Here is a 26,993-nt window from a genome sequence, read left to right on the forward strand (position 1 = left end):
GGAACACAAGACCTTGGGTGTTGGAGGGCACAGATAAAAATAGACACCACCTATGCATGTAAAACTCTCTCTCGGATATGCAAGTAATTCTGCTTTGCTAACATTTGTATGGTAATTACAGTGTTTTGTTAGTCCATCTGGTTTAAAAATGGTTCTTGTAATCATGACCACAGTTTAAACACAGTTTGTCTGGGCTGTGTAGTGGAAGCATGATCACTTTAGTACTGTGTTTAACGTTTCTCTAAAATTAGCACACAAAACTACGGATAGTTAATGCTATGGCAGGACAGTCTATCAACCCAAAACCTTAAAAGCATGGAATTTACGGACTATCTACACTAGAAATGCTAGTGGTGCAGCTGGAGCTACAGCGCTGTAGCACCTCAGTATAGACACTACCTACACCAATGAGAGGGGTTCTCCCGTCAGTGTAGGTAATTCACCTCCCTGAGAGATAGTAGCTAGGTTAATGGAAAAATTGTTCCATCAACTGAGCATTCACTATCTACACTGGGTCTTAGGTTGGATTTATTATGTCACTCAGGGGTATGGATTTTTCACACCCTGAAAGACATAGTTAGGTGGATCTAATTTTATAGTGTTGACTCTAAATTGTTAAAGGGAAAGCTTTGCACATTCCTTTCCATCTTCATTACTATTACGCTGTTGATAATGCTCTCCCAACATTCCCTTTGCTTCCATCTCCAACAGATACCAAAATGCATTATATACCCCCAACTTCATCAAACTTGTAGTCTAAGGCAAAACCTGAACAGACCTCATATGCTTATCAACTGTCACACATTCCATGTCTTTGGGAAGTTATTCTCCATTAACGCTGCTGAGGTCACTATTATTATGGGTTGAGTTAAACCTAGTTATGCATTGAGTTAAACCTCACTGAAACTTGTGTGAATGAGCCATCCACTGAAAACAACTGTCAGAGACAATTAAGGCACCAGGAGGTTGCCAAAGTAGCATGCACTAAATGAAGTTGGGTGGCAGTTTTCATGCAGTCGTGTTAGCAGGTTTTTTCCCCCCTTGTCTCTGGAGCTGCTCTTTCTTCTTAGACTATGCTCCCTATTAAGGTTTGCCCTAAACAACAAGTTTGATTAAGCTGGTGTTAGTTTCTCATTTGATCTCCACCTCACAGCAAATTTCTCATCAAATTAAAATCTAGAAGTTTAGCTTGGTGCACATATTTTCTATGATGGCTAAAGAGTTATAAAATGTTCTGTAGACAAACACTATCAATATATATATAATTTACCAGAAATCCAAACAGGAACTGGCAATGTGGATAAAGGACTAATACAGAGGATTTTAGATTTCTTGCAAAATTAATAAAAAAGTGGGAAATCCAGTGAAAAATTGCCGGGGATGATTCTTAAACATACTATTCTCTGTATCAATTCACTTTTCATCAAATACCATGAACAATTCAAAGAGCGTGCAAAGGTTATTTTCTATGTTTTAATTTTTGCCATTTCAGTAACACCTTTAAAACAAGAACTTCATTATCGCTCTCACCAGTGGAGGTACACCAATGATAACAATAGAGGAGTCTAGTACACAGAGATTACGGAAAAGAGACAAAGTATGTATAGGGGAAAACAGGAATGCAGAAAACAAGGAAATAAAGGTATGGAGAAACAAAGAAAAGAGAGGAATGTGAAGAGACAGGAAAAAGATGGAGTAATGAAGAAAAACCCCCACTGATTATTGAAGGGAATTCGAACATATTTCTGCTTGTTTCCAGCACCATCAAAAACCAGTGAGTTCTGCCTAACATGTCCATGGAGTCTTAGTTTTTACTCCTATCTTTCAAGGTTTATCCAAGAGTTAAAGGGCCCATCTCATCATGGCAGTCTCATATTTTAGCTTCTCACATCCCCACACCAAGAACCTCCTCCCCTCCCACAATTAATTCAGTTCAAATTAGAAGAAACAACTAAACTGCATTATTTTTTAACTTCTAGATTTTTCACTTGTAGAACCCAGTTTTTGTTATCTTGACTGCGGATTTCCTCTGGAATCAAACTAAAAAAACCAATCCTAGGCCAAATTAATCTCTGAAATCAATGGCGCTAAATCAGGGCTGAAGTTGGCTATGTCTTTACTTTGTCACTATTTGCTTGGTTCTGAATTAACCTTAATTATTTAGATCTCTGGTCTATTTTTATTGTTTTAATAAGCTGGTGGGCAAGAGCACACTGCTTTTCAGTTCCTGCAAGCCTCTGCTCACTCCTGTCTGGGTCCTGACCATGAGATGCTCAACAGAGGTGCAGTTCTTAATTGTTGTATCATTAGAAGATGAGAGAGCCCAATATTTTATTAACCCTTCTTGCTATTAGCTTAGCACTTTATTTCAGATTCAGGTACGCTGCTGGGCTAGGAAGCATGATGAAAACAGAGTTGTTTGTATTCCACCGCAGCCCCAAGATGGCTTCCTGGCTGATGCAATGTTTAACCCTTTCTGTTCCAGACTTTATGATGTCAGGCCAGTTTTTTACAGCCGTTTCTCTCTCTCTCGCGCGCGCGCACTAAGACAGTTTCAAGTTACTGTTGATGTCTGTAAAGGATCTTGCGAAATAAACGCTCTTTTTAAAGTGCTGGCTGGTCCTGCCCTTTGTGTGCTAGAACAACACTGGATTTGATGAGTTCGTCAGCGGCAGCTTCATCACCATGCTGCAATGAACAGACGTTGATCCAATAAAAGCTATGACCTCGTCCCCCCAATCTCTCCCCTCCACCAGCAGTGGGGCCAGCCTGGGGGCAGGAAGTTTGGGAGCAGGGAAATATGACAAAGGGAGGAGGACCCAGGGCAGCCGGAAGATTTCACCACGCGCGAGGGCTTCCCCAAGCTGGAAAAAGGGGCGATTTTCCCCTGACGCATGTGCCACTCGTGCGGGGAGTCCCGGGCTCGCTTACGGGGGTGCTACCGCGCTACGAATGCGGAGGCTGCGCTGGCATTGATAAGCCCCCGCCACGCTCCAGCGGCCTCTCCCAGGCCAGCCCGCAGGCTCCTCCAGGCCCTGGAGTGAGTCAAGGTGTCAAAAGGCTCGTGCCCCAGCAACTGCCGCCGGGGGTGGGGTGGGCACTGCACCGGGCCGGCGGTACGGGGGGGGGGTACAGAAATGGGGGACTGGATGGGCCCGGCCCGACTTGCTCTCCGCGGTCCTGGCGGCGCCCCACGGCTCTACGGGGCCCAGCGCCTCAGCCCCCCCCCCACTGACAGGCAGGGCCGCGCGCCGGGCCCGGATCGCGAGACTCAGGGGTGCCTGGACAAGCCCCGCCTACCCGCTGACCTGGCTTCTCTCTGTCAAGAGGGCCCCACCCCCCCCGGCTTCTCCACCCATGGGGGAGCCGGAGATGGGTCACGTGACGCCAACGTCACGCGCTAGCAGCCTCCATTTTGTGGCGCAGCTAAGCAGCGGACTCGCCAGTCGGGAGCTAGACGCCGCAGAGGGAAGATCGGGCAAGTAGTTACTGCTCATCCAACCCGCGCACCCGTCTGGCCTCGGCACGCATCGCGAGACCATCGTAGCGCAGGTTGGTGAGGGGCTAGCGGGCCCCGCTAGGCATAGGAGAGAAGGGAGCTGGGAGAGGAAATTGCGGGGAACGCGGGACGGGGCTGGGGAAGACCGGGGTGGGGAGGAGGAGCGCTCCTGGGGGAGGTCGTCTCTGGTCTGCGGGAGTGAAGCAGGAGGAGGGGCTTGGTGCTGCTGTCGCGTTCTCGGTGGTACTTAATCCAGCCCTTTGGGCGCTGGGTGGTAGTCTCGGGGCGGGGGGTCCTTCTCGTTGCCGTTCTCTTTGGGCGCGGCTCGGGCGGCCATTTTGTGGAATGGAAATGGCGGCGTCTACTGCCTTCTCCTCTAACTTGGGAACTCTGCGCGCGTGCGCGGGTCGCTGAACTCGGCCGAAAAGTCACCAGGGTGTGGGGCGGGAGCGCTCTTGGCTCGTCCCCATTGGTGCAGGGAGGGGTGGTGTCTTACTTGGCACGTTCCCATTGGGGCTGAGCGGGAGGGGCGGGGCTGGCCGGTCTGATGTTCTCGGGGTTTCTGCGCTGCGGCACAGGGCTGGCCTCTGCGGCTGCGCAGTGAGGGTGGGGTGGGCGTTGCGGCTCGCGGGACGGGGGGGGCGGGGGAGAGGCAGACAAAAGCTACCTGAGGTGGGGGGGGGAGGGGAGTCGTCGGGCCCCAGTTGCCGCCTGGCGCGGCTGATGGTCGCCTTGTTTCTATTACAGCCGATTTAAGCGTGACAACGACACTATGAGCGGCTGCCGCGTATTCATCGGGAGGCTGAACCCTGCAGCCAGGGAGAAGGATGTGGAGCGATTCTTCAAGGGATACGGACGCATCCGGGACATTGATCTGAAAAGGGGCTTCGGATTTGTGGTAAGAGCTGTTGCAGAGGTTGCAATCAGTGTCTCTGAAATATACTGGATCTACCTCATAGGTGAGAGTGAAATAGGCAGATTCATTCCTTGGATAAGGACTGACCTAATTTATGTCCTTGTCTGCTTTCCATTCTAGTCAGATAAAACGTGTAATTTTTCTTTTCATTTGGGATGGGTGGAAGTTGGACTAACAGATTTTGCTTGTCTGGGTTGAGAGTTTATGGTGCAGTGTAAACATGCTGGAATGCAGCCTGTAAACTTCCATTTCCGTTAAAAATTTTTGTCTAAAAAGTGAAGTTTTCTACTAGTAATGCAATGTGTTGTAATGACAGGTTTCAGAGTAGCAGCCATGGTAGTCTCTATTCGCAAAAAGAAAAGGAGTACTTGTGGCACCTTAGAGACTAACAAATTTATTTGAGCATAAGCTTTCACTTCATCGGATGCATCCGAGCTTATGTTCAAATAAACTTGTTAGTCTCTAAGGTGCCACAAGTACAACTTCTCTTTTTGCGAATGTATTTAAGATTTGTATACATTTTAAAGCACTGCAGTGGTTTAGTGAAGATACCACCTATGCCAAGTGCAGGACTTCTGTCAGTGTAGGTAATCCACCTCCCTAAAAGGTGGTAGGTTGGTCAATCCCCTGTCAACCTAGCCCTGATTACACTGGGGTTAAAGTTGGTTTAACTACATGCTCAGAGGTATGGACTTTTCACACCTCTCAGTGGTGTAGTTATGCCAGCCTAATTTCCTAGTGTGGGCTAAGGTTCAGTTTCATAAACTGGAGAGCTGCTATTAATGATTTCTTCTATAAGGCTGTAGTAGTCTCTAATAACAAGGCAGTTTGCATATGTTTTTCTATTAAATGTAGTATCAAAAATGATGTTTTCTTATGAATTAGGAATTTGAGGATCCAAGGGATGCAGATGATGCAGTCTATGAACTGGATGGAAAGGAGCTCTGCAGTGAGAGGTAAATGCCTTGATACTAATAGCATCCAGTATGCTGCTTCATATGCATCTTTAAAATAAAACTAGATGAGTAAATCCAATTGTTTTAAACTTAAATTCACTTTGTATAAAACATGAATATCAGTTCTCTTGTATTTCTCATTAACAAAAGCTTGTCACAAAGGGTACACAAGTGAAATGGAGTCCTGTTTTCTTTCAGGGTTACAATTGAACATGCACGGGCCCGTTCCAGAGGTGGCAGAGGCAGAGGGCGATATTCTGATCGCTTTAGTAGCCGTCGTCCACGTAATGACAGGAGGTATGTATAGTCTTAATGTATATGAATCCAGTTAAGTGGTGTCATACCACCATCTGACTTCACTTCCCACATAAGTCCTTCTTTTGGCACTGCTATATCAATTGTAGATACTACATGAAATAGGCATGTTCTGCTTATTTTATGGAAGCTTACTTTGTAGCTTATATTTATAAATCCTCAACCATCCTTTTTTTTCGTTTGGTCCTGCAAAACTTACTGAAATTCTAGTGGTGTTGACTCAAAATATTGAAGATGACACTAAATATTGTTCCACACAGAAATGCCCCACCTGTACGAACAGAAAACCGTCTGATAGTAGAGAATCTGTCCTCCCGAGTCAGCTGGCAGGTTTGTTAAAACATAATTAACTATTTTGTCTTCATTTAATAGGTATGTAATGTAAAATATACTTTTACTAAAAATATTTTAATAAAATATATACTTGAAAACATTATTAATGTAAGTTTAAATAACTTAGGTATTTTCAGAACTAATGTAATATGTAAATACTCAATGTAAATATTTGAACAAATTTATAAATATATATATATTTTTTCTTGTTCAAAATCAATTTTAACCACATATTAAACCCTTTATTTGCCAGCCTATCTGTGTCGTTGGCCTTATGACGAGGAGTGCCTGTGGGTTATCCTAATCGTTGTCTTGGTCACTCTTGGTTGGGCCTGGTTGACTTTTCCAGTCAGCTCCTACAATGTAGCAGTTGGCCACCTCTAGATCTGTGTTTGCCGGTCTAGACGTATTCGATGCACTTCCTTAAAGTGCCAGTTTGCAGCGATCCCAGAGAGTTAACGAGATCTGATCCTTAAGTTGAGAGCTGTTCCTCCTGTAACGCTTCCGAATAAGAGGTCCTGGTCGAAAAGAGTTGAAAGATACGAAATTAGGTGGTCGGTCGTTGGAATCCTGATCGCAGTAAAGTGGTCCTTGGTAACTCCACAGGAGTAGAAAATGTCTGCATCCGTCAGTAGTCTGCTAATAGGGAGGGCTGTGCGATTAAAGGCTTCCATCGACTGGGTAGTGTTCTTCAAATGGGTGGCGAAGAGCCAGTCGGGCATATATCATGACGGTATCTTCGATCGCTTAATGCAGTTTGCTGCTTGGCTAGCCTAGGGAAATTTTAATGAAGGTAAAGTAAACTATATTTTTATGACATATGGGGCACAAAATAACTGGTGTATTGTAAACATTCTGTATGAACATAAGGCTTATTCTATTGCAGTATTTTTTTACACTTCAAAAATACGTAGGTAATATGCACTGAGCTCAATATATAGACTAATACTTTCTTTTAATGTTAAAACTATCAGCATTTTGCTTTAAGCAAATGTGCTATTTTCATTTATTTCGTGCCCTGATGTAGCTAATTCAATTTTGATAGAATACAAGTATGGCAAGTGCCATGTTTGTAATTTATCTAACATCTTCTCTTTCAGTAGTCATGTTCTTATCTTTTTTTATATATGTAAACACTGGTTCTGTTTCTTTGCATAACAAATTTGGTCTTGTGTTAGGATCTCAAAGACTTCATGAGACAAGCTGGGGAAGTAACCTTTGCAGATGCACACAGGCCTAAGCTAAATGAAGGGTCAGTATCTGAAACTTCTCTCAAACTTGTTGAATGGTCATTACTAGATTCAGATATTTCTAAATACTGAATGTATGTTCAGCACTCTTAATGGGTGCCCACAGCTTGAGTTGAAACATGGCTCCATCGGATTTTAGCAAAAAGGCAAATGAGTACCATTTGGGGGAGAAAAACATTAATTTGCTGTTCAGTTACTGACATGAATGAGCCAACAAATCTTGTAGCAATACTTTTAAGAGCTATCATGTGGGCTAGGTAATTCCTGTCACTTAATGTGAATCATCCGATGAAGTGAGCTGTAGCTCACGAAAGCTTATGCTCTAATAAATTTGTTAGTCTCTAAGGTGCCACAAGTACTCCTTTTCTTTTTGCGAATACAGACTAACACGGCTGCTACTCTGAAACCTGTGAATCATGGTGTGTGTTTTTTGTTTTTGTTTTTTTTAAAGGGTGGTTGAGTTTGCCTCTTACAGTGACTTAAAGAATGCTATTGAAAAACTCTCTGGCAAAGAAATCAATGGAAGGAAAATTAAACTAATTGAAGGCAGCAAAAGACACAGGTATGAGTTTTTTTTTAAACCTCCAAATGAAGTACAGACTAAAATTTCCTTGTGAACACTCACATCTGCTTGACAAAGCATTCAGAATTTTACATTGCTATTGTACTACTATGTCAATATGTAGTAGCTAACATCGGTTTGTATAACTTCATTAGTAGGTCCAGAAGCCGTTCTCGTTCCCGTAGCAGGAGTTCGTCCAGGTCTCGCAGCCGTTCTCGTTCCCGAAGCCGCAAGTCTTACACCAGGTCCAGGAGTAGGAGCCGTAGCAAGTCTCGTTCAGTTAGTAGGTCTCCAATGCCTGAGAAGAGCCAGAAACGAGGTTCTTCTAGTAGATCAAAATCTCCAGCATCTGTGGATCGGCAGAGGTCTCGGTCAAGGTCCAGATCTGTTGACAGTGGAAATTGAACTATATAAGTAACATGCTTGAAGGCCCTTTTTTTTTTTTTTTTTTTTAAAAGCATACTTGCTAAAACTTGTGGTAAGTATGTGGTTTTTCTGTGGGGAAGGGTTTGGATGTGGGGGAGGGATAAAAACTTTGTAGATATGGACCACAGCGGGGTATGAATTAAATGTATTGTCTTTTGATAATCTTTTCTTTCTTGCTCACGTTTTTGTGGATGTTGAGTGTATAGTTTTGTGTATATGGGCAGAGCTCTTTATAACTAAAGCTAATTTCAATTTTTTTTGTACTCAAAAAAAATAAATCACCTGAACGTTTTAGTTCCCAGTGTATTCAGACATGTGAAAGGTAATTCAAGATTAGTTTAATGTCTTCAATTAAACTAGTAGCTTTAGACATTTTAAGAGCTCTACAAATGTGCTGTACATAAAGCTTTATATCGGGGAGTTTTTTGTGCTTCAACTGTTTCCGTTGAGTCAGCAAAATAACTATGCTGTTCAAGATTGATAATAAAACCTTTAATTTTAAAAATTCTCATTTCATTTAAAATGCATCTTCACTCAATACTCAAAGAACCCAAAACATCTATATGCTGCTCAGGTCTCCTAATGACACAGTTCATTTAAAAAAAAAAAAAAAAAAATCAGTTTTTGTCTCTCAGGCCATGTGGGAACTTGTGGGGGTGACTTTGTGTAGCTCCCCTGTGTGCAAGCAGACTCATAATAAGGAAATGGTTTTTGTCCTCCTAGCTAACACTTGATAGTGCATATCTTCAAGGAACAGCTGGTTGTGAGTAAGCACAATTAAATGGATATGAAGAAAGGAAGTCAAGTGTGACTATATAATGTTGGGAATAATTAGAAAAGATTAGACACAAATTGCATCTATATAAATCCAGGGTACATCTACATCAAATACTGTGTGCTCATGTGGCCGTCATTTCCAACGAGATACCTATTCCTAGATACCAAATCGGGCAACAAAATGATTAGGGAAGAGCTCAGGCTTTGGAGCAATTAAGAAGACTGGGACTTCTCTTTTGTGACAGATGACTTCAGGGGGATGTGATAGAGGTCTATAAAATCATGACTGGTGTAGCAGTGTTCCTTATAACACAACTCTTAGGACTCACTAAATGAATAGGCAGCAGATTTAAAATAAGTATTTTTTCATACAACATGTGCTGTGGAACTCTGCCAGAAAACGTGAAGGCCAAGACTGACGGCTCAAAAAAGAACGAGATCAGTTCCTTTAGGATAGGTCCATCAATAGCTATTAGCCAGGCTGGGCAGGAATTGTAGCCTCTGCTGGAAGCTGGGAATGGGCAATTGGGTGGATCACTTGATTACCTTTTCTGCTCATTACCTATGAGGAACCTGGCATTGGTCACTGTTGGAAGACAGGATACTGGGTTAGATGGGTGTTTGCTCTTACCAGTATGGCTGTTCTTAAAGCCACCTTGCCTCTCATGTCATGTGGTGTCTACCCACAGTAGTATACATGGAATCTTGTCATGAAAAGCAGTCTGCCTTTTATGCTCAGAGGTTTGGCCATTGAGAAATTAGTGATAAAAGTCAGGGGTGTAAAATGGACTCTTCCTTCTTTCAATCTGCAAAGGTGGTAACAGGAAGAGGCCATTAAGAAAGCAAGCTTGAACTTGATTACAGGGAAACACAATAAGAAAAGGAGGACTTGTGCTACCTTAGAGACTAACAAATTTATTAGAGCATAAGCTTTCGTGAACTACATCCGATGAAGTGAGCTGTAGCTCACGAAAGCTTATGCTCTAATAAATTTGTTAGTCTCGAAGGTGCCACAAGTACTCCTTCTCTTTTTGCGAATACAGACTAACACGGCTGCTACTCTGAACACTTAGAATGTGGGTACTTGTAGTATATTTGCATTATTTACATGTACTTAAAAAGCTGCTAGGAAGCAGGAGCAGTTCTTGAGGTAGTCAGGGCCTTGTTTTAGGAGAGGTGGAGCTCATTGAGGAATTGAGTGGTATTGATCAGAAACTGGGAGCCTTTTCCAGAGCGCTATAGATGGTTAGCTGACGTGAAATCTCTGGGTAATACTTCATCGTGGGTTAGGGTCTCAGCAGTAGCAGAGCACTTTGGCATGGCCTAGAAAGCTGTAGTAACTTGACAACTTCTTGCCAAGTAGGCTGAGGTCTGCTTTAAAATCAAGTGATGTGTGAATTTTTGTTTTCTAACAATTATCAGTGCCCAATACTAAAATAATTGCAGCTGGTTATGGATGATCTCTTGGGGTGCAGTTATAACAATATAGGACGTTCTGGGGAAATATGTTCTGCTAGGACAAGTTGCGTACAACCATTTAACTGCTCAGTTGCATATAAAAGAGGCTATGTACTGCTAAGCAATTCCAGTTCTAGGTTCTGGATCAGAGTTCTGTCATGGCTACCATTGCCATTTTATGTGTCCACACGTCAGTGACGGTTCTAGATGGTGACAGACTTGTTAGAGGTTTCAGAGTAGCAGCTATGTTAATCTGTATTCGCAAAAAAGAAAAGGAGTACTTGTGGCATCTTGGAGACTAACAAATTTATTTGAGCATAAGCTTTCGTGAGCTACATCCGATGAAGTGAGCTGTAGCTCACGAAAGCTTATGCTCAAATAAATTTGTTAGACTTGTTACAGTTAAGATTCTGGTCTGTGCAAAAACAGGACTTGCCTTATGCTTTAAAACAAGCGATACCTTAAGTACGCTTAGTTCTTGTTGCAAGGAGTTGCATATTTGGCACTGAAAATGCCCTGTTCCTTTTAAACTCACAATTAAATGTGAGGCAGAATTTGTTTTCTACTTCTTCGGTTTTTTTGTTTGGGGTACAAGTGGTGGCCATGTGCAACTTCTTCCAAGGATAGTATTACCAATTCACAATATTGTTTCAAGTCTTGCAATAGATTGTTGGCTTTGGAGTCACTCAGCAGATAAGTCTAAAATCTTTATTAAGGCAAACGCTCAGCAAGTAGCAGCCCATTACAAATGGGAAGCTCAGTGGGATGACCTGATCAGTTGTTTCCAGCACTAGACTATATACAGCTTTAAACTACCTTTTTGTTACATAAACTTGTTCTCTTATGCATATGTATTAGTTTTTCATTTCCATGTTAACTTTCTTCCTCTCAGTACAAGTTTAAGTGTTGATTCAAACTGGCTGCCTAGTTTTTTAGTCACTTTCTTCCTTGGTCTTGCAAACATGATTACACTGCAATTTCTTACACTTACAGATACATAGTTCTATTTATGCTTAAACTTAAGTTAACAGAACAGACCCTTAAAATCCACAGCAGGCTTCTGTCAGGTCTCATTATGCCTCTGCTCCCAAAGTATATGTGGTGTTTTATAAGGATTTTCCTGACTGATTCTGTTTTTGCTTCTATGAAGCTTATTTCTTTCCTAATATGGCTGCTGCTAATGTGCATGGCGCTAAAGACCCAGCTGGTCACAGTCAGGCTGCTATCAGTGAAGACAGTAAACGCTGTTTCCAAGGGGCTGAAATCAATCTGCCCTCAAGGAAGATGGTGGACCACCATGAGATGTCATGTAGGAGCCAAGTAGAGGACAGGATAATGTGGAGGGTGAATGTGTGCTGCTGAAAAATGGGTTTGAAAAACGACACCACAATTTTAAGGCAATCCCATGCTTTGTGGGAGGGGTCCCGATGAGTTTTGAATGGAGGGGGTTGGCAGAGTTACAGTGAAATCTTTAAACTTTGCAGCCGAAGATATACTAGCTATTAAAGGGACATTATCCATATGCAATTGTTGCATTTCGGAAAGCTTTATCCAGCAGCGTAAGGGATAAAAGTCTTTGGAATGCAAGTGAGACAGCCATTGAATAAATGGTCAGTGGCTAAAGATACTTGCTTCTAAAGAGCTTTACGACCATGATGGCTAGCAGCATAATGGAAGTCAGTGGAAAGGCTCCGATTCCCTTCAATGCGGTCTTAATCGGAAACTAAGCGTGCAAAAGAAGTTCTCATCCTTTGCATCACCAAGGACTATTGGCCTCTTGCCAGGAGCCTAAGGCGTACATCTAATTTACATAATGTAACAATTGCTGTAGTTTTGCAAGTCAAAAGTTTGGCTTTATTGAATGGTGGTTTTTAATGTGCTCAATATTCTTAAATTTTACTTTGAGGTACGGTGAACCACTGGTGTGAGCACAGAACTGGGAGCCTGGAGCTTCTGAGTTCTAATGTTGCTTTGTTACTGACTGTGGCCTTGTGGTTTAGTTAATGCTTATATGATGCTTTCAAAGTGTTCAGTATTATTACTTCAGATGTAGGAGTTTTTCTACAAAGCAAGGCACTTCGGGTCAAGTGGTCTTGTCCTTGGGCAGACTAGTCCAGCAGTTAGGGTACTAGCTTAAGATGAGGCAGATCCAGGTTCAGTTTCTTGCTCTGATATTGTGTGATTTTGGGCAAGTCGCAGCCTCTGGGTGCCTCAGTTCTCCTTTTATAAGATGTGGTTAATAGATCTTAAGTGTATGAGGCAGTCAGACACTAGGGTCAGCCTTATAAGTATTTTAGAAACCTCTCCATGTTAAATTATAGACAAGCTGAGATTGGCTGCAGGTCGTGTTTTGGGGCTCCAAGGCTTATGGTTTGGGGATCGTAGATGTACAAAACAGCTGGGGTGAAGGGGAGTGCCTGTGATTGATAGTAAAAGACTCCTAAACTGTATATGTGGTCACTTTTCATTTGTCAATCCTGTTAGGAGAAAATTCCAGGCTAGCTTTTAGATTCTAATTAGAGAAATTAGCTTGAACTTCTGAAAGGCTTTTGCCTCTCCCTCTAACGCTTGCCAGCAAAACTGTGCACAGAAAAACAACTCAAAAGAATGGGTCTGGCTGCATTAATGGTAGCAATCAATAATAAGCTGTAATGCTGTTAGTTGCAAAGTGTCTGGCACAGAGCTCGTGGGAAACTGGGAGAGAGCTCACTGGGATGGACTGCACCATTTCATCATCAGCCAAAATATGAATGTTTTGTAGATGACCAAAAATTGGTTAGTCCAATGAGTCTCAAACTATAGCCTGTGGTGGTTGGTGCCCTTTCTGGAGAACATCCAATGGGGGTAGAAGTGGGCCTTTGAGAGGATCTGCTCACCCCTTTGTTTTAAAATCAACATTGCATGCAAAACTGCTGGAGTTCAGCAAACCAGGTGCCGAAGATTTAACCTGGAGCATTGGTGGGTGTATCTGAGGTGTGGTGCTTCTGTAGTAGCCCCCTATTTTGCTGGTGTTTCGTAGGAGCCTGGGTGGCTTTGTTTCTTGTGCAAGATCATCCACAGCTGTATAGATCATTTTTGCTGTATCTAAAGAAGAGGGGGGGGGGAAAGTCATATGAGACCACATTGTCCCTAACCCATATCACTGGAAGGTGATGCTGGAGGAAAGATGAGTGGTTGCTGTAATGCAGGGATTCCTATATTGCACTGAGCAATGCCTGGCCCTCTTTAGATCTCAAAGAAGCCCAAGGGACAGAGCTGTGCAAAATAAAAGTGGCAACCCGCCCGCTCTTCCCCCCCCCCTCCCCCAAACAAAAAAACCTGCAGCTATTTTGTTTCAAGTCACTTCATGAACCAGACTTTCATTTGCATGGGACTCTTTTCTAAAAATTCATTTAACAGTAAGTGGAAAATGTCACCTTTTCTAAGTTTCCAGTGCACACTGCTTTTCAATTTAAAAGAAAATGTCTATCCACAAACTAGCTGCATTTACAAAATATGACAAACCACCACTATTGCACTCCATGGTGCAAATAAACCTCCGCTCTGTCTACCAAAGTAGATAGAGCCAGCTATCTAGGGCAGGGGCAGGCCTAAGATGGCTGCTAGATGTTCTGCTTGAGTGGCTCTCCCAAGCAGCCCCTGCCTGTAAGGTTCAATGGGGTTTGAAGCTGTTCCCCAGCTGAAGCCCAGAAGGAGAGCTGCAGTAGTACTGGACTAGAACAGCTGTCCTGATTGCTATGAAACTGGCCTACCCATTTTTTTTTTTTTTTTTTTAAAACCACAAAGGCAGCTGCTGAATTTGCTTATACATCCAACCAGTCTCCCCTCTCAGCTGCAATACTTGTCTGCAACCTCACCAAAAAGCAATCCACTCATTTGGATTAAGCATTCTTCACTTCCTGTCCTAAACTATTGTATATTGGTCCAGAAGAGCAGCATGTGGCAGAGGTAAGTGAATTCATGTTAATTAAGAACTTCAATGACACAATCAACTCCTATTTGTAGGCCACTGTGATGGGGTGAGACTGTCCCATCCTGTGCTAGAAAGGGTTAAAGGCCAGTCTTGGGCTCAGGTATCCACATTTGCTGCACTTATGAAACTAAACTATTTGAGAGATGTGGAGGTAGCGTGCAATGCCTGGCAATTACAGCACTGGTAGAGCCTGGCTGGGCAGATGATACCTTTGTTTTGTATCTTTTGAAAGATCCCTTTTCCTGGAAGGGGCTGGATGCTTTGAGGTCACTTGGCTGGAGGGCTGGTTGATACTATGGTTGGATAGGCCATAGTATGTATGTGGGAAACTGAGGCAGAGCAGTCATAGGACCATGTTGTACCACAAAGGGGTGCACACGAGTTGCACCCTGTCACAGTGACCTCTGACAGTTGTCAGATGGTAATGAGCATGATGTTACTAGCCAGGGCTGGGTAACACAATATGAAGGTGAAGATCTTCGTATGTCACACTACAGAGCTTCCAGTCTTGGAGCCTCTAATTTCTATGCAGAAATTTCACATAGGAAATGTCTAGGGGCCTGCTCCCAGCATTTACTTTCTAATGACATGACATGTGACTTGCATATGAGGGGGGCCCATTCCTTTCCCACCCCTCACTCAACAACGTGTAGTGATACTCAGGATTTGTCAGGCTGCTGTCTACCTCATATTCCTCTCAGTTTCAAATGGACATGATATTCATCTCCTTTGAGTTGTGTCAATACAGATTCCCTGCTTTTGGGGTGTGCCTGCACACTGAAGCACAGGATCCTCTGGAAAGCTGTGACCATTGGTGGGTTGCATAGTCAGTATCTCACACTACTAAACTTTTGATATCAGAAGTTGTGGCCCCTAGTATCCTCAATTCCCTATGCAGTATTATCTGGAGAGGCTATTCTTCACTTCTAGCTGCTGTTTCGTTTTGCTGTGTGCTGTTATACAGCAACTGAGTTCCACCCCAGAGATAGCAGCAGTTCAGTGATGGGGCAGTGATACCAGTGTGTGGTTTATACACTACTTTTGAGATGAAAAGCATGTAGGAACAGGAGAGGTTTTGGTTATACTACACTTGCCGTTTGGTTTCTTTAGCTTTTCATGAACTCTGAAGGCCAGTATCAGGAGAAAGCCCTCTCCAAGCTGGAATACCATGTACAGGAAAGGGAAGAAGAAAAGGGGTCCAATGACATCAGGGGCAAAGGCCACTTTGAGGATGGTAGAGCAGAGCTGCACATTCTGGCAACCAGTCTCCATGCACACTGTCCGCCTGCACCTGTATAGGAAGGAGTTAAACACAGGTGTGAATTGCAGAACTGTTACATTTCTATACAACTTAAAATAGACAAGGTGCCCAGATGTTTATGCATTTGACTGTGGTAAAAGAAACTGCATTAGGAGCAGTGTTGAGAATTCAAATGAGATGCTTTGCCCAGCACTCCTTTAAAAGTGTGCAAGGGTAGGTAGTGACAGGTGGTGTGCATGGGTGGAAATCCTGCCTAGTAATGCTTGGCGGTCATGAATCTGAGGTTTTCCAGGAGCTGCTGCTACCACAAGGAAAAAAAATCTGGTTCAAAAGTGAGGAGAGAGAGCCGCCCGGGAAAGGTAAGGGGAGGTTTATCTTGGCTGGGTTACCCATGGTCTCAAGGCATGATAAGGGATGATTCAGAGTTGTGTAGTGGGATCCTTGCTTTGAGTCAGTGTTGGGGTCTTCAGCTGAATATTGTTATGCCCTTTGTGATGTGAGGCAGTTATCAAAATAGGAATAATTGTTTGAGTTCTGGCAGTCCTATCAGCACTCACTAACCCTTTTCTCCATCACTTTCTACTTGGGAGTTCTCCTGACTTTTTTCTCTTTCATATTTCATTGTCAGTAACTGAGAATTCTGAAATGAACAGGTCTGTAGTGACCAAAAGTCAAACCATCCATCAGCTTGTTCAGAGGCCTGTGTGAAACAGCTTGGTGGGTCTTCACATCCATCTGACAGAATTGCCTCTGCCATTGATTTCAGTTTTGGCAGACCCAAGAGAGCCAAAGAATGAATTGGTCCATGAGACTCTACTTATCTCTCTTCCCAGTAAGGATTGAGGCACGTAGGCTAGGGACAATACAGAGGCAATGCTCCTTCAAATTTTTTACATCCATATGCAGAATTAATTTTATGTGCACCAATATGGAGGTGATGTGTGGCAGAGGTGGGGCGTTTGGAGTGTGGGAGGGGTCTCAGGGCTGGTGCAGGGGGTTGAGGGCTCTGGTTGGGGGTGCAGGCTCTCAAGTGGGGTCAGGGATGGTAGGTTTGGGGTTCAGGCTGCCTTGGGGCGGAAAGAGAGGACTCTCCCCAGCCCTCTCTTGCTGCAGCAGCTCCAGGACTGGGGGAGAGGCACCTCTTCCTGCCTGCGTGACCCTTGATAGCCAGCTGCGCAGCCATGGAGCTTAGAGGGAACTTGGTACAGAGGTAACTTACACTTGAATACAGGCTGTGACAGTGCATCCTGTAGTTAAATAAGAAGTGTTAATATCGGGGTTGCTGCTGGCACCATTTTATCACTACAAAATCATATTTTTGGGGGGTGAGGGTGGGATCTGTGTAGACAGCTTCTCTCATCTGTGCTCAGACTTCAGCATCAGCACTGGGAGATCATGTTCAAAGTTCAGTTGTCAGAGTGCGTCAGAGCCTCCATGCTGAAAGCAACTCATTCAGCGTCTCCCAAGATTTCAGTGTCATTCTTTTGTACTCAATCCCCTTTCTTAGAACTCCCAGGTAAAAAAGGAGCGAGTGTGATAAGGGATTGTGATGGGGTGTACTTGCCCTGCACTGGATAAGAAGAGGTTAATACCACACTCTGGACAGAGGAAACCATGCTCCTTCACCCTGTTGGGCATGCTCCAACAGCTGCTGCAGTATAAAATGGAGCAGCCCAGCTCATTCTAGGCTGACTGCTTGAAAGGAAGGATGCACCTCATAGGCTTCAGCCCGGGAGCAGCTGGAACCCCAGATGGCAGGAGCCAGAGGCACTGAGATCCAGGCAGACGCCTGGATACCTGTGGACGCCCAAGGGAGGCCAGAGCTGCCAGGAACAGTGCACGCTGAGAAATCCGGGAGACGCCAAAGACATCTAGACCACAGCATCAGGGAATATGGTAGGAAGTAGCCATGGGGAACTAGACAGTGGACCAGTTATCAAACTGGATCTTGAGCCAGTGTGTTTTGGTCAGATCCCTGCTGACTCAGTGGCAATTACACTCGCCACTGTCAGGGCCCTGGGCTGGGACCGAGTGGAGCCTGGAGGTCCCAGATCCCTCTATCCTGGTTGCCACCCACCCAACTGATGACTGCCTATTCCCCCAACTGGCCACTAGACCATCCAGCCCTGCTGAGGAGGGCAGCCTACATTGATTCTGGCCATCGGGCCACACGACTACGCTGAGGAGGGGATTCTGTTGGCTCTGGCCATTAGAACATATTGCCCTAAAGGCATGGGCAACCATACTGACTCTGCTCCCCTGACGGCAAAGGTGACCATATTGACTCTGGCCATTAGGCTGTGCTGCCCTGACATTGACAACCATATTGACTCCACTACTATGCCGTACTGCCCTGATGACAAGAGTAAGCATACTGACTCTGGCCATTGGGCCATACTGCCCTGAAGCTCAGGGCAGGCAGACAGACTTGCCCCTCCCCCCAAAGGGGGATAGGGTGTAATTGCCCCTCTACACGGATGTAGAGAGACCTACCTGTCATTGAGCTTGAAAAATGAAGATAGCATGTAGCCAAGCAGGAAACCAATAAAAGGCATCAAGGCAGACGTTCCCAGTAGGGGTGGCGAGAAGATGATCAAAATACTGTTTCCAACACTTGTCACAAACAGAACGATTATTGGAACAGATGATACAAGCAGCACAATCATCCCTGCCTGAAATAAAAGTGGATCAGGAGTTGGGAAAGACAAGACAAAAAATGTTTGTAAATAGTTTTGAGGCCCTTAGGGAAAGGTGATTACCACTTCTTACCTTGATGATGAGGCGAGCATACTGTGGCTTCTTCTCATTCAGGAAGATGCCAATGCTGCAGGGAATGAGCATCATGGCCAAGGAGATGACTATTCCCTTGTAAGGCACCTTGACCTCTAGGTTGCCCTGGTACCGCCCTCTTGAGTAAAGATACAGGAGAAGAGGCATCAGCCCAAGTGCCAGGAGCGTTGAGCATGTGGTCATCACAATGCTGAGATGAAGGGAGAAAGTAATAGCAGTAGAATGAAATTATTTGTTGGAATATTCTTCTCTTTATCTAACTTGGACACTTACTTCCATCTACAATTTCAGCTCACTTTTCCCATTTCTCCCCTTTGCATCTTGGTCCATAGAAATTGCCATACTGCATCATGTCCAGCTAGTCCAGTATCCTATCTCCAGCAGTGACTGGTACCAGTTGCTTTAAAGGAAAGTGCAAGAAACTGCACAATAGGCAGTTATGGAATAACCTGCCCATAGGGAAAATTTCTTCTCAACTCCTATTAGTTAGAAGTTTGGCTTTCCCCTGAGACATAACGGTTTATATCTTCAAAGGTCTTGGGTTGGTTTGTTTCTAAATACTTACTTTTATAACTCTGGATGTTCTTGTTATCCATGTACATAAAGTGCAAAAGTTCAGAAGCTATGCAGAGAAAGCAAAGTTCAGCTGTCTTTCCCTTGCTGTTGTTTCCACTCTTTTATCTTGGACAAGGGCCACTGGACTGAGGCAATGCTTGTCTCATTTTTAGGGGGAGGGGCTTATCTTTTTCTGTTTGGGGTAGCCCCTTAAGACTTGCTTGATTTACATGGAATGGAAGGAGGTCTCTTAAGAGTACTAATAACTGGAATGGTGAAGGGAATGTAGGCATTGCCACGCTGGAACAAAACAATGGTCCGTTTACACCAATATTCTGCCCTCAACAGTGGCTAATGCTGGACACATAAAAAAAAAAAAGGTATAAAACCCCATTATGCATCTGAGGATGCAACAGTAATGCTGTAGTGCTAAACTAGATAGTGCAGGAGCCCTGCAGAAATTCCCTCAAGGTGGTAATTCTATCACGTGAGAGAGTCTCCAAAATTCATCTTGCATGTGATGTCACCATAAGATAAAGCAGCCATTTTTGAAACCTAACTAACATTTTACCAGTAAATTTTATCTAATTGAAAATCGGTGCAACAGTAATTGAGACTTCACACATTAGTAATAAATGCACATTTTGTTCTAATATAAACGTGTAGCTCAGCTCCTATATCAAACTTTAAACTAAGTAGCAAAGCACACATGTAATTAGTCAGAGGCCATCGGCAGAACATGTAAAATACTCCTTTTATAAAACATATGCTCTGCAAAATTCAAATAAAGCATTTAAGATGCCAGAAGAATATTTTACATTGGTCTTGAATCTTACTCAGATTTCACATCCACTTATTAAATTGATCATATAACCTTTTAGAAGAAAGGTAGATTGGATCAATACATAAGATTTTTATGATGGTAGCTTGGAAAGAAGTGTGACTCTCAACTTGAAAACTTGGTGTGTTTTAAGGTGATTCAGACTATAATGATATCTTAAAAATAAACAAAAAAGCTGAGGAGAGAGGTGCCATCTACTGCATCTCCTGTCCTTAATTTGTAGTATTTTCCCGCTTATTCTATAAAGCGTTTCACTGTTTTCAAAAGACCTTCACAGGATATATTCCCTACTGTGCCTTGCCTCCTGAATTTCTGACCCTCTCCTATTATTGCTTCTAAATCATCTCCTTAGGAAAAATAGCATGAAATGTTTGATCAGTATTTTGCTGTTTAGTGGTCTTGCATAGTAGTCATATGGGAAATCTATGGTGAGTGGATTCTAAATCACAGGGTGCACAAAAAGATCTGCTAGAAAGTCTTGTCATTTTGATGAGTTTATTGATAAAGATGCACTATGGGGCACTTTGTTTAATGGCAGAGAGCTAACAGGGAGAAATGCCACTTTTCCTTAGTTAATTTCAGCATTTGCTCCTAAACCTCTGTGGCATGTGAATTTATGCTGAATTGACTGAATTTTCAAAAGGGTCTCAGCCATGGCCATGAATCACCATTGTGTTACTCCAGATTCAAGTTGGTGTAACTCTACTTGAACTAAATGAATGGAGTTACACCGCTATAAAAGGGGAGTTAATGAAATGCAGGATCAAGCCCCATTTCTTTATATCTGAACCTACGGTTTTGCCCACGGACAAACTTGCAGTTTTTGAGCACATACAGCTTTTGCTTTTCTGCATTCACAAAATATGTGACTGGGCACCAAATGCAAACAAGGTTATCATAAATATGCAGCCCAGTCTTGAAAATGTGGTCTCTGTGTCACAGGACCAAACACAAGGATCCATATTGCCATGCAATAAAAATAAAATCCAGCACCACCACAACAAAAAGCACTATTAAAACAACCAACTAAATAATCAAAAGTCCCTTATTTTATGTCAACCAGTTGAATTTGTTAATGAAAGGATGAGAAAACAGGGACCACTCTGATTTGGCTTTAATTTATCATTATATTTTCATCATGCTTACATAGACCTTTGTCTCACAAATTGACTGGGTAGTTAAATGATTAGATTGGGAATTGGTCACAACATCTTCCATTTGATTGAATCCTGGGTTGAAGAGGTTTAAACTCACATCAAGTTCTTTGAAATGCAGCTTGTAGTCCAATACTGTGCTGAGTAACAAGACTGATGAGTATGCCACAGGTAAGCTATTGAAATCAATTCTTCTTATGGCACCAACAAAAGTACACAGCTTGTCTTCCTCTTTTGGGTGTTTCTTTCCTCCTAAAGCTATAATCCTTGTAGGGGTATCTAATTCCTGGGTCCTGACTGATGGAAACTCCGCTATTTCTCTGCCTACCCTCACATTGCTCCTTACCTTCCGTGATGGCTTGATCCTACGCCCTGGGTTCCTGGGAGAGTGTTATGTCCTCTGCCTACTTCACTCCTCCCTGCTGGCTGGCTCTCAGCTTCCTGCTGGTTCCCAGAGCAGCACCAAGAGTAGCTGCTGTGGGTTCTGGCAGGAGGGCTCAGCAGGCAGAACAGGACTCAGCTGCTGGCTGGGCTCCCTTCCACCCTACTCTGCTCCTTACTCTCCCTCCTCCCTGCTGGTTTGAGGCTTCCCCAGTGCCAAGAGGAGCTGCTGTGGGTTCTGGCAGGAGAGCCTAACCCAGGCATCAGTCACATTCCCAGCCACATAAGGTAGTTTACTGATGCACGTGTGGGGAACATGAGGGAACATTGGTGGTTGGGCTAAATTTGAGTGGTGTTGCAACCTGGCACATCAGGTCACACCGCCACTGAAATTTGGCTTGACTACTGCTCTGGCTGGCATTATGGAGGGGTAGCCAGGTCAAATCTTAGTGGTGGTATGACCCCAAGTGCTGGAGTGCAGCTCTGTTCTAGATATTAGGTGCCATAGCGCTGCTCTGGACCAATAGTGACTAAGCAGCATTTAGCACCAAGCTGATGAGTACTCAAAAATACTTTGGGTACAATACCAAATTTATTCCTGCCTCAAGCATTAGAATTGGGAGAACTAATAAGTTAGACTGTAGACCAGTCTCCTAACTAAAATGGCCTGGCCAATGACAATGGTGAGGTACCAAGCTCTCCTTACCTCAGGTTCATATCTCCTTTTGCTGCCAGACTAAAAATGTTTGAGAGGTTTCCACCTGGACAGCAGCCACAGATGAGCACAGCCAGAGACTCAATAGGGCCCAAATGGAAGAGGTTTCCCAGGGCAAACGCTGTCAGAGGCATTATGCCATACTGAGCCACCACAGCAAGAGCCACCCCTTTAGGTTTCCAGAAGTGAGTCTTGATCTTGGAGAGCTGCATGGTGCACCCCAGTGACACCATGACAATGCCCAGGACAGCAATGAGGATTCCATTCAGCGCTTGGTCAGTGGCCCGTTGGCGAAACGTGAAAGGCAGTGTAAAGTTGGGCAAGGAGGCATTCTTGGTGTGTTCTGGGTTCCAGGATTCTGGGCTCCCATCGGCTCCTCTGGAGTTGTTCATTGTCACTATGAGCTTAGCCGTCCCTTCTTTCTGATGTGGTTGGCAAAGTGAGGAAGGAAGCCACTTCAAAAGCCTGAAACAATACAAATCCAGTGCACGTAAACATCACATCCAGCACTCCCCCTTCCTGCAGTCAGTACCTTCTCTTCTTCAGGCCCGAGCTCTTATCATCTAGTACTGAATGCAGCTGAAGGCTATTTTGTCAGGGATCATATTTTTAATAGTTTGCACCTTTCTGCCCTAGGAATTCAAAGCACTCTCCTAATTTTTAGGACTAGAATAACCCCTCTAATATCCACATTGATGGCTGACTAATATTTCATGCATGACAAAATTTCAGCCTCTGTCTCATGGCTATTCATTGATAGCCAAGAAACAGAGCCCATTGATTTCAAGAATAAAAACCTTCCACTATATACTAGCTTTCCAAGACTTCCAACTGAATGCCTTGACTCCTCTCCAACTTCCTTAGCCATTCCCCCACGATGAGAACAAGGGCACAGTCAATGAAAAAGAAAGGCAGCTAATATAAAACCGATAAAATGAAATAGCCTGTAGAACTCATTGCCACAAGATGCTACTGAGGCCAAGAGCTTAGCAGGATTCAAAATAGTTAGGCGTTTCTACACCCAGTGAGAACATCCCCCGTTATACTAGAAATAATTCATTTTTTCCCTCTAAGGCTACATCTACGCTATGAGCTAGCGGTGCAATTCCTCTGCTCGCGCACCCATGCTAGCTCTCACTGAACTAGCGTGAGTATAAATAGTAGCGTAACTACGGTAACCTAGGCACAGCTTAGCCACGCCATGTGCATACCAACGGGGGTCTGGCATGTTTGTACTCGGCATGGCTAAGCTGTGCCTCTGCTGCTGCTACCCATACTACAGTGGCTACACTGCTGTTTATACTCACACTAACTCTCGTCAGTCTAGCTAGAATATGTGTACATGAGCAGGGGACTCATACCCCCTACCTCACAGTATAGATGAAGCCTAAGAAGGGTTACAAACCCTCATGCTTCAGGGCTAAGCCCACCTCCGACACATGGCAGTTTGGAAGAAGCTTTTCCTGTGGACAGGTTATTCCAGTACAGGCTGTCTTGTGTCTGTCTTTGAAGCACCTGTTGCTGATCGCAGGATACTGGACTAGATAGACTCTGATCTGGTAGGGCAATTCCTCTGTTACGTTTACAACCATGAATTAATTAAGCTTCACAATGTTCCAAAGTAGCATTCCCATCTTAGAGATGGGGAAACAGACACAGAGGCTACCTAATTCATCCAAAGACACACACCGAGTCAGTGGCAGAGCAGGGAAAACCCCCAGGTTTCTTGGCCTTGTTAAAGCATGGGACAGACAGCCATGTTTCCTGTCATACCTGCAGCTACCAGCAGCACACATCAATGGGAGCTGCACAGGTGGACATAAGGAGGAAGAGGGGGCCAGCATGGTATCCTTTAAAGAAACTATTTTGCAAATTGAAATGATTCCTCTGATCCCCCAGTAGGTCCTTGCCATTCTAACCATGTATCAGGAGGACACATTTCATTCTGTATGCCAGACTTGGGAACTGCATTTACTGGTGCCCAATCTTCTTCTTTGCTCCCTGTTCTCCAAGCCCCTATACACATACAAAAATAAATATGGAGCAAGCCATCTGGAGACTCCCATTAGGATCAGACCTGGTGTCTGCAAAAACACACCATCCCTAGACACATTAAAGTACAGAGTGGAAATTAATTAATTTACCGTTAGCCCTTAGACTTCTGCTTCAGAAGGTGGATATTGTCTTTGCACTTTTCAAAGGGTTTACATGCTACTTGATGATCCATTCCTGGCTGAGTTCTCCAAGCAATAAAACTCAGAAAGCCCTTTAGCCATTATGATTCAAGAAAATCCCTTCCCCATCTGGCAAAGCCTGGTCCTGTGCTTGCAGAGTATGATAGTAGCTCCTAGAAGACCAAGACTGGAATCTTCTGGGTGGGGATGTGGCTGGAGGCAGCCTGTGCAGGTTGGATCTTTTTCTCCTGGGCACAGGGTTGGGGAATGGATTTTCACCGCACTGCTTTCTCTGTGAACCCTTCCCTCTTGCTGGAGAAGCTCTACAGCTCTAATTTGTCAGCTGCAGTAATTTATTCATTGCTTCTATTCATAGTGGAGCTCACCAGTGAGCAACTTTCCAGCCCAATTGCTCTGGAAACATGATTGAAAGCTGGAAGGAATGTAGGAGCCTTTCTTTCCTGTTTCTCTCTCTAGTGTTGATTTGAAAACGCTTCTAATAGGCAGGATGTCACAAGGGTAGGAAGAAGTAGCTGGAGCAGCAACAACTTTTGAGTGTTGCATAGGCATCCCCAGTCAGGTTAGGGGAAGGAGGGAGCCATAGGTAAGGTAGAATTTAATGAGCATATTCACTAATGGTTGGCACAGGGACGCCTGGGTTCTTTCCCTGCCTTGTCCACTGACTTGCAATGTGGCCTCAAGAAAATTATTTGATCTTTTTGTTGCATCACCTCTCACACTCATGGATAATCTTCATCCTGGTAAAATGGAGATAATACTATTTGCCTTGCAGAAGGCATTGTGAAGCTTCATTTTTAAGAAGTGCTTTGAGACCTGCAGGTGAATGGTGTGATATAATATGAAGGTAGATCTTTGTCTCCAAGGCCATAGCTGAGCAAGAAGAAAAAGGTGCTATGTAGAGTTGTGCATTTTTGGATGCATTTTTATTTGGGGGCAAGGAGGGCATGGTTTAAAGGGCTGTATGAGTGATAAATAAACACAATCAAGGTAGCACATGTACAAGGGCATTGGAAATCTAGAGGGAACTTTGGGGTAAAATCCACAGCAATTTCTCTTCCCTTCCCCCACTTCCTTTTCTCCAAATATCCACAGAATTTCTGGGTAGCTGTTTGCTTTCTATTATATTTGTCTTCTATGTTAATACTGAATAATGTCATAAGATGCAAGGAGGGTTAATCAAAAGCATTTGGTCTCTTATTCAGTGTCACTGCGTTGGCTGCCCAAAGAATATCCCAAGCGACGCTGCAGGAGTTAAACATTTAAAAATTGACAACACTGTAAATAGTTCTCTCCATCTACATCTTTAGGAGTGTAGCAACTGTCTGAACTGTCCTAATAATAGTAACAATTAAAAAATACTTACTAGGGGCTTGTGCTTAAAAAGTTTCTACTGGCTGGGTGGGGCCCATCCACACTGGGGACTGAGCTATATTAGTTTGAACTGTTTTCAACCAAGTTCCCTCAACATAGTTTAACAATGGGTGGCTGCATTCTGCCCTCTCCCTATGCAGAAACCTGCTGAGATATCAAAGCAGGTTGCATGGTTGTAAGTGAGGGCACAACTGAGCCCTCACTGCTAGGCCAGTGGGCATAACCATTTTAAACCCATTCAGCTAAGACAGTTTAATTCCCAGTGCAGAGATTGCCCTGGGAACTGTAATTGATACAAATATTTTTTCCTACTCTGGACAATTTCTGGACTAAGTTCTTAGCACAATGAACTCTTTGTTTTTCCCCCATAGTAGAAATAAGCGCAAGTATATTTTCTCACAGTACAAAGGACCTTATTCTTGCAATGTGATATAAAGCTAAATAGCTTGGCAAGATATAATGCACACTAGCACCACTAATGGTAACAAATAGCACAATAGTTAGTCCTAAAAGGCAAGCGAGATCTTTTAATGGATGTTAAGGCCTCAGTTTTAAACAACATGGATTAAGTTTAAGTGCCACAGTTTTGACCTTGGTGCCGCAAGTGGGGCACCCAAAATTAATGGACACTGTTTAGTTTCTTCCCCTAAATCTCTTTGGTAGAAAGTAACCAAACAAGTGGTGCTGCACACAGAATGCTTACCATCCTCCATGCATTAACAATGTATTTTAAAAATACGATAGAGATTTATGGACTTTTCAGTAAAAGGTGAAATGGTGTGCTCTGTGTTTGCTTTTTTTTTTTAAAGAAAATCCCCTTTACACTTTACACCTTCAAAGAAGCTCACATATATTAACTGATTAACGCTCAGATCCCCCTGCAATATAGGTAAATACTTTGCCATTTTACAGATGGGGAAAATGAGGCACACCTCTTTGGGGCAAAAAGAAAAGGAGTACTTGTGGCACCTTAGAGACTAACAAATTTATTTGAGCATAAGCTGGCATTTATTTATGCTTGTACAGTACATAGTACAAGGGGGCCCAACTTGGTTGTGGCCTTTACGTGTTACTGCAATAGAAATGTTAACACAGGTTAATTGATCAGTCCAGCGCATTACAGTAAGTCAGTATCTGACCCAGGATTTGAATGTAGTAGAACCCAGATGCCAGTTTTCTATTCAGCTAAGGTTTCTCTAATTATCTAGGTATACTTTGGAATATGCAATTTGACCTTTTTTGTGTACTTGAAATGATCAGAAAAC

At 43.6% G+C, this 26,993-nt stretch overlaps 2 protein-coding genes and 1 long non-coding RNA gene across 3 annotated transcripts; 2 read left to right on the forward strand and 1 right to left on the reverse strand.

Annotated features, from left to right (window-relative positions):
- Positions 1-3,029: 3,029 nt before the first annotated feature.
- On the forward strand, positions 3,030-8,762 carry SRSF5 (serine and arginine rich splicing factor 5). The gene is made up of 8 exons (XM_038404257.2): positions 3,030-3,552; positions 4,247-4,397; positions 5,301-5,371; positions 5,570-5,668; positions 5,947-6,016; positions 7,198-7,271; positions 7,721-7,831; positions 7,987-8,762. The coding sequence occupies exons 2-8, from the start codon at positions 4,272-4,274 to the stop codon at positions 8,234-8,236; spliced, it is 801 nt and encodes a 266-aa protein (XP_038260185.1). The 5' UTR covers positions 3,030-3,552; positions 4,247-4,271; the 3' UTR covers positions 8,237-8,762.
- A 1,342-nt stretch (positions 8,763-10,104) lies between these two features.
- Positions 10,105-11,336, forward strand: LOC122460814. The gene is made up of 2 exons (XR_006282329.1): positions 10,105-10,720; positions 10,895-11,336. It is a non-coding gene; the product is annotated as an uncharacterized LOC122460814 (long non-coding RNA).
- A 155-nt stretch (positions 11,337-11,491) lies between these two features.
- Positions 11,492-24,821, reverse strand: SLC10A1 (solute carrier family 10 member 1). Its single transcript, XM_038404258.2, has 6 exons — positions 24,307-24,821; positions 22,154-22,627; positions 18,496-18,706; positions 18,220-18,398; positions 15,560-15,756; positions 11,492-13,576 (listed from the first exon to the last, which is right to left on the reverse strand). The coding sequence occupies exons 2-6, from the start codon at positions 22,552-22,554 to the stop codon at positions 13,365-13,367; spliced, it is 1,200 nt and encodes a 399-aa protein (XP_038260186.1). The 5' UTR covers positions 22,555-22,627; positions 24,307-24,821; the 3' UTR covers positions 11,492-13,364.
- Between the last annotated feature and the right edge of the window lie 2,172 nt (positions 24,822-26,993).

This window comes from Dermochelys coriacea, chromosome 6, assembly GCF_009764565.3.
Source record: "Dermochelys coriacea isolate rDerCor1 chromosome 6, rDerCor1.pri.v4, whole genome shotgun sequence".
Taxonomy (NCBI): Eukaryota; Metazoa; Chordata; order Testudines; family Dermochelyidae; genus Dermochelys; species Dermochelys coriacea.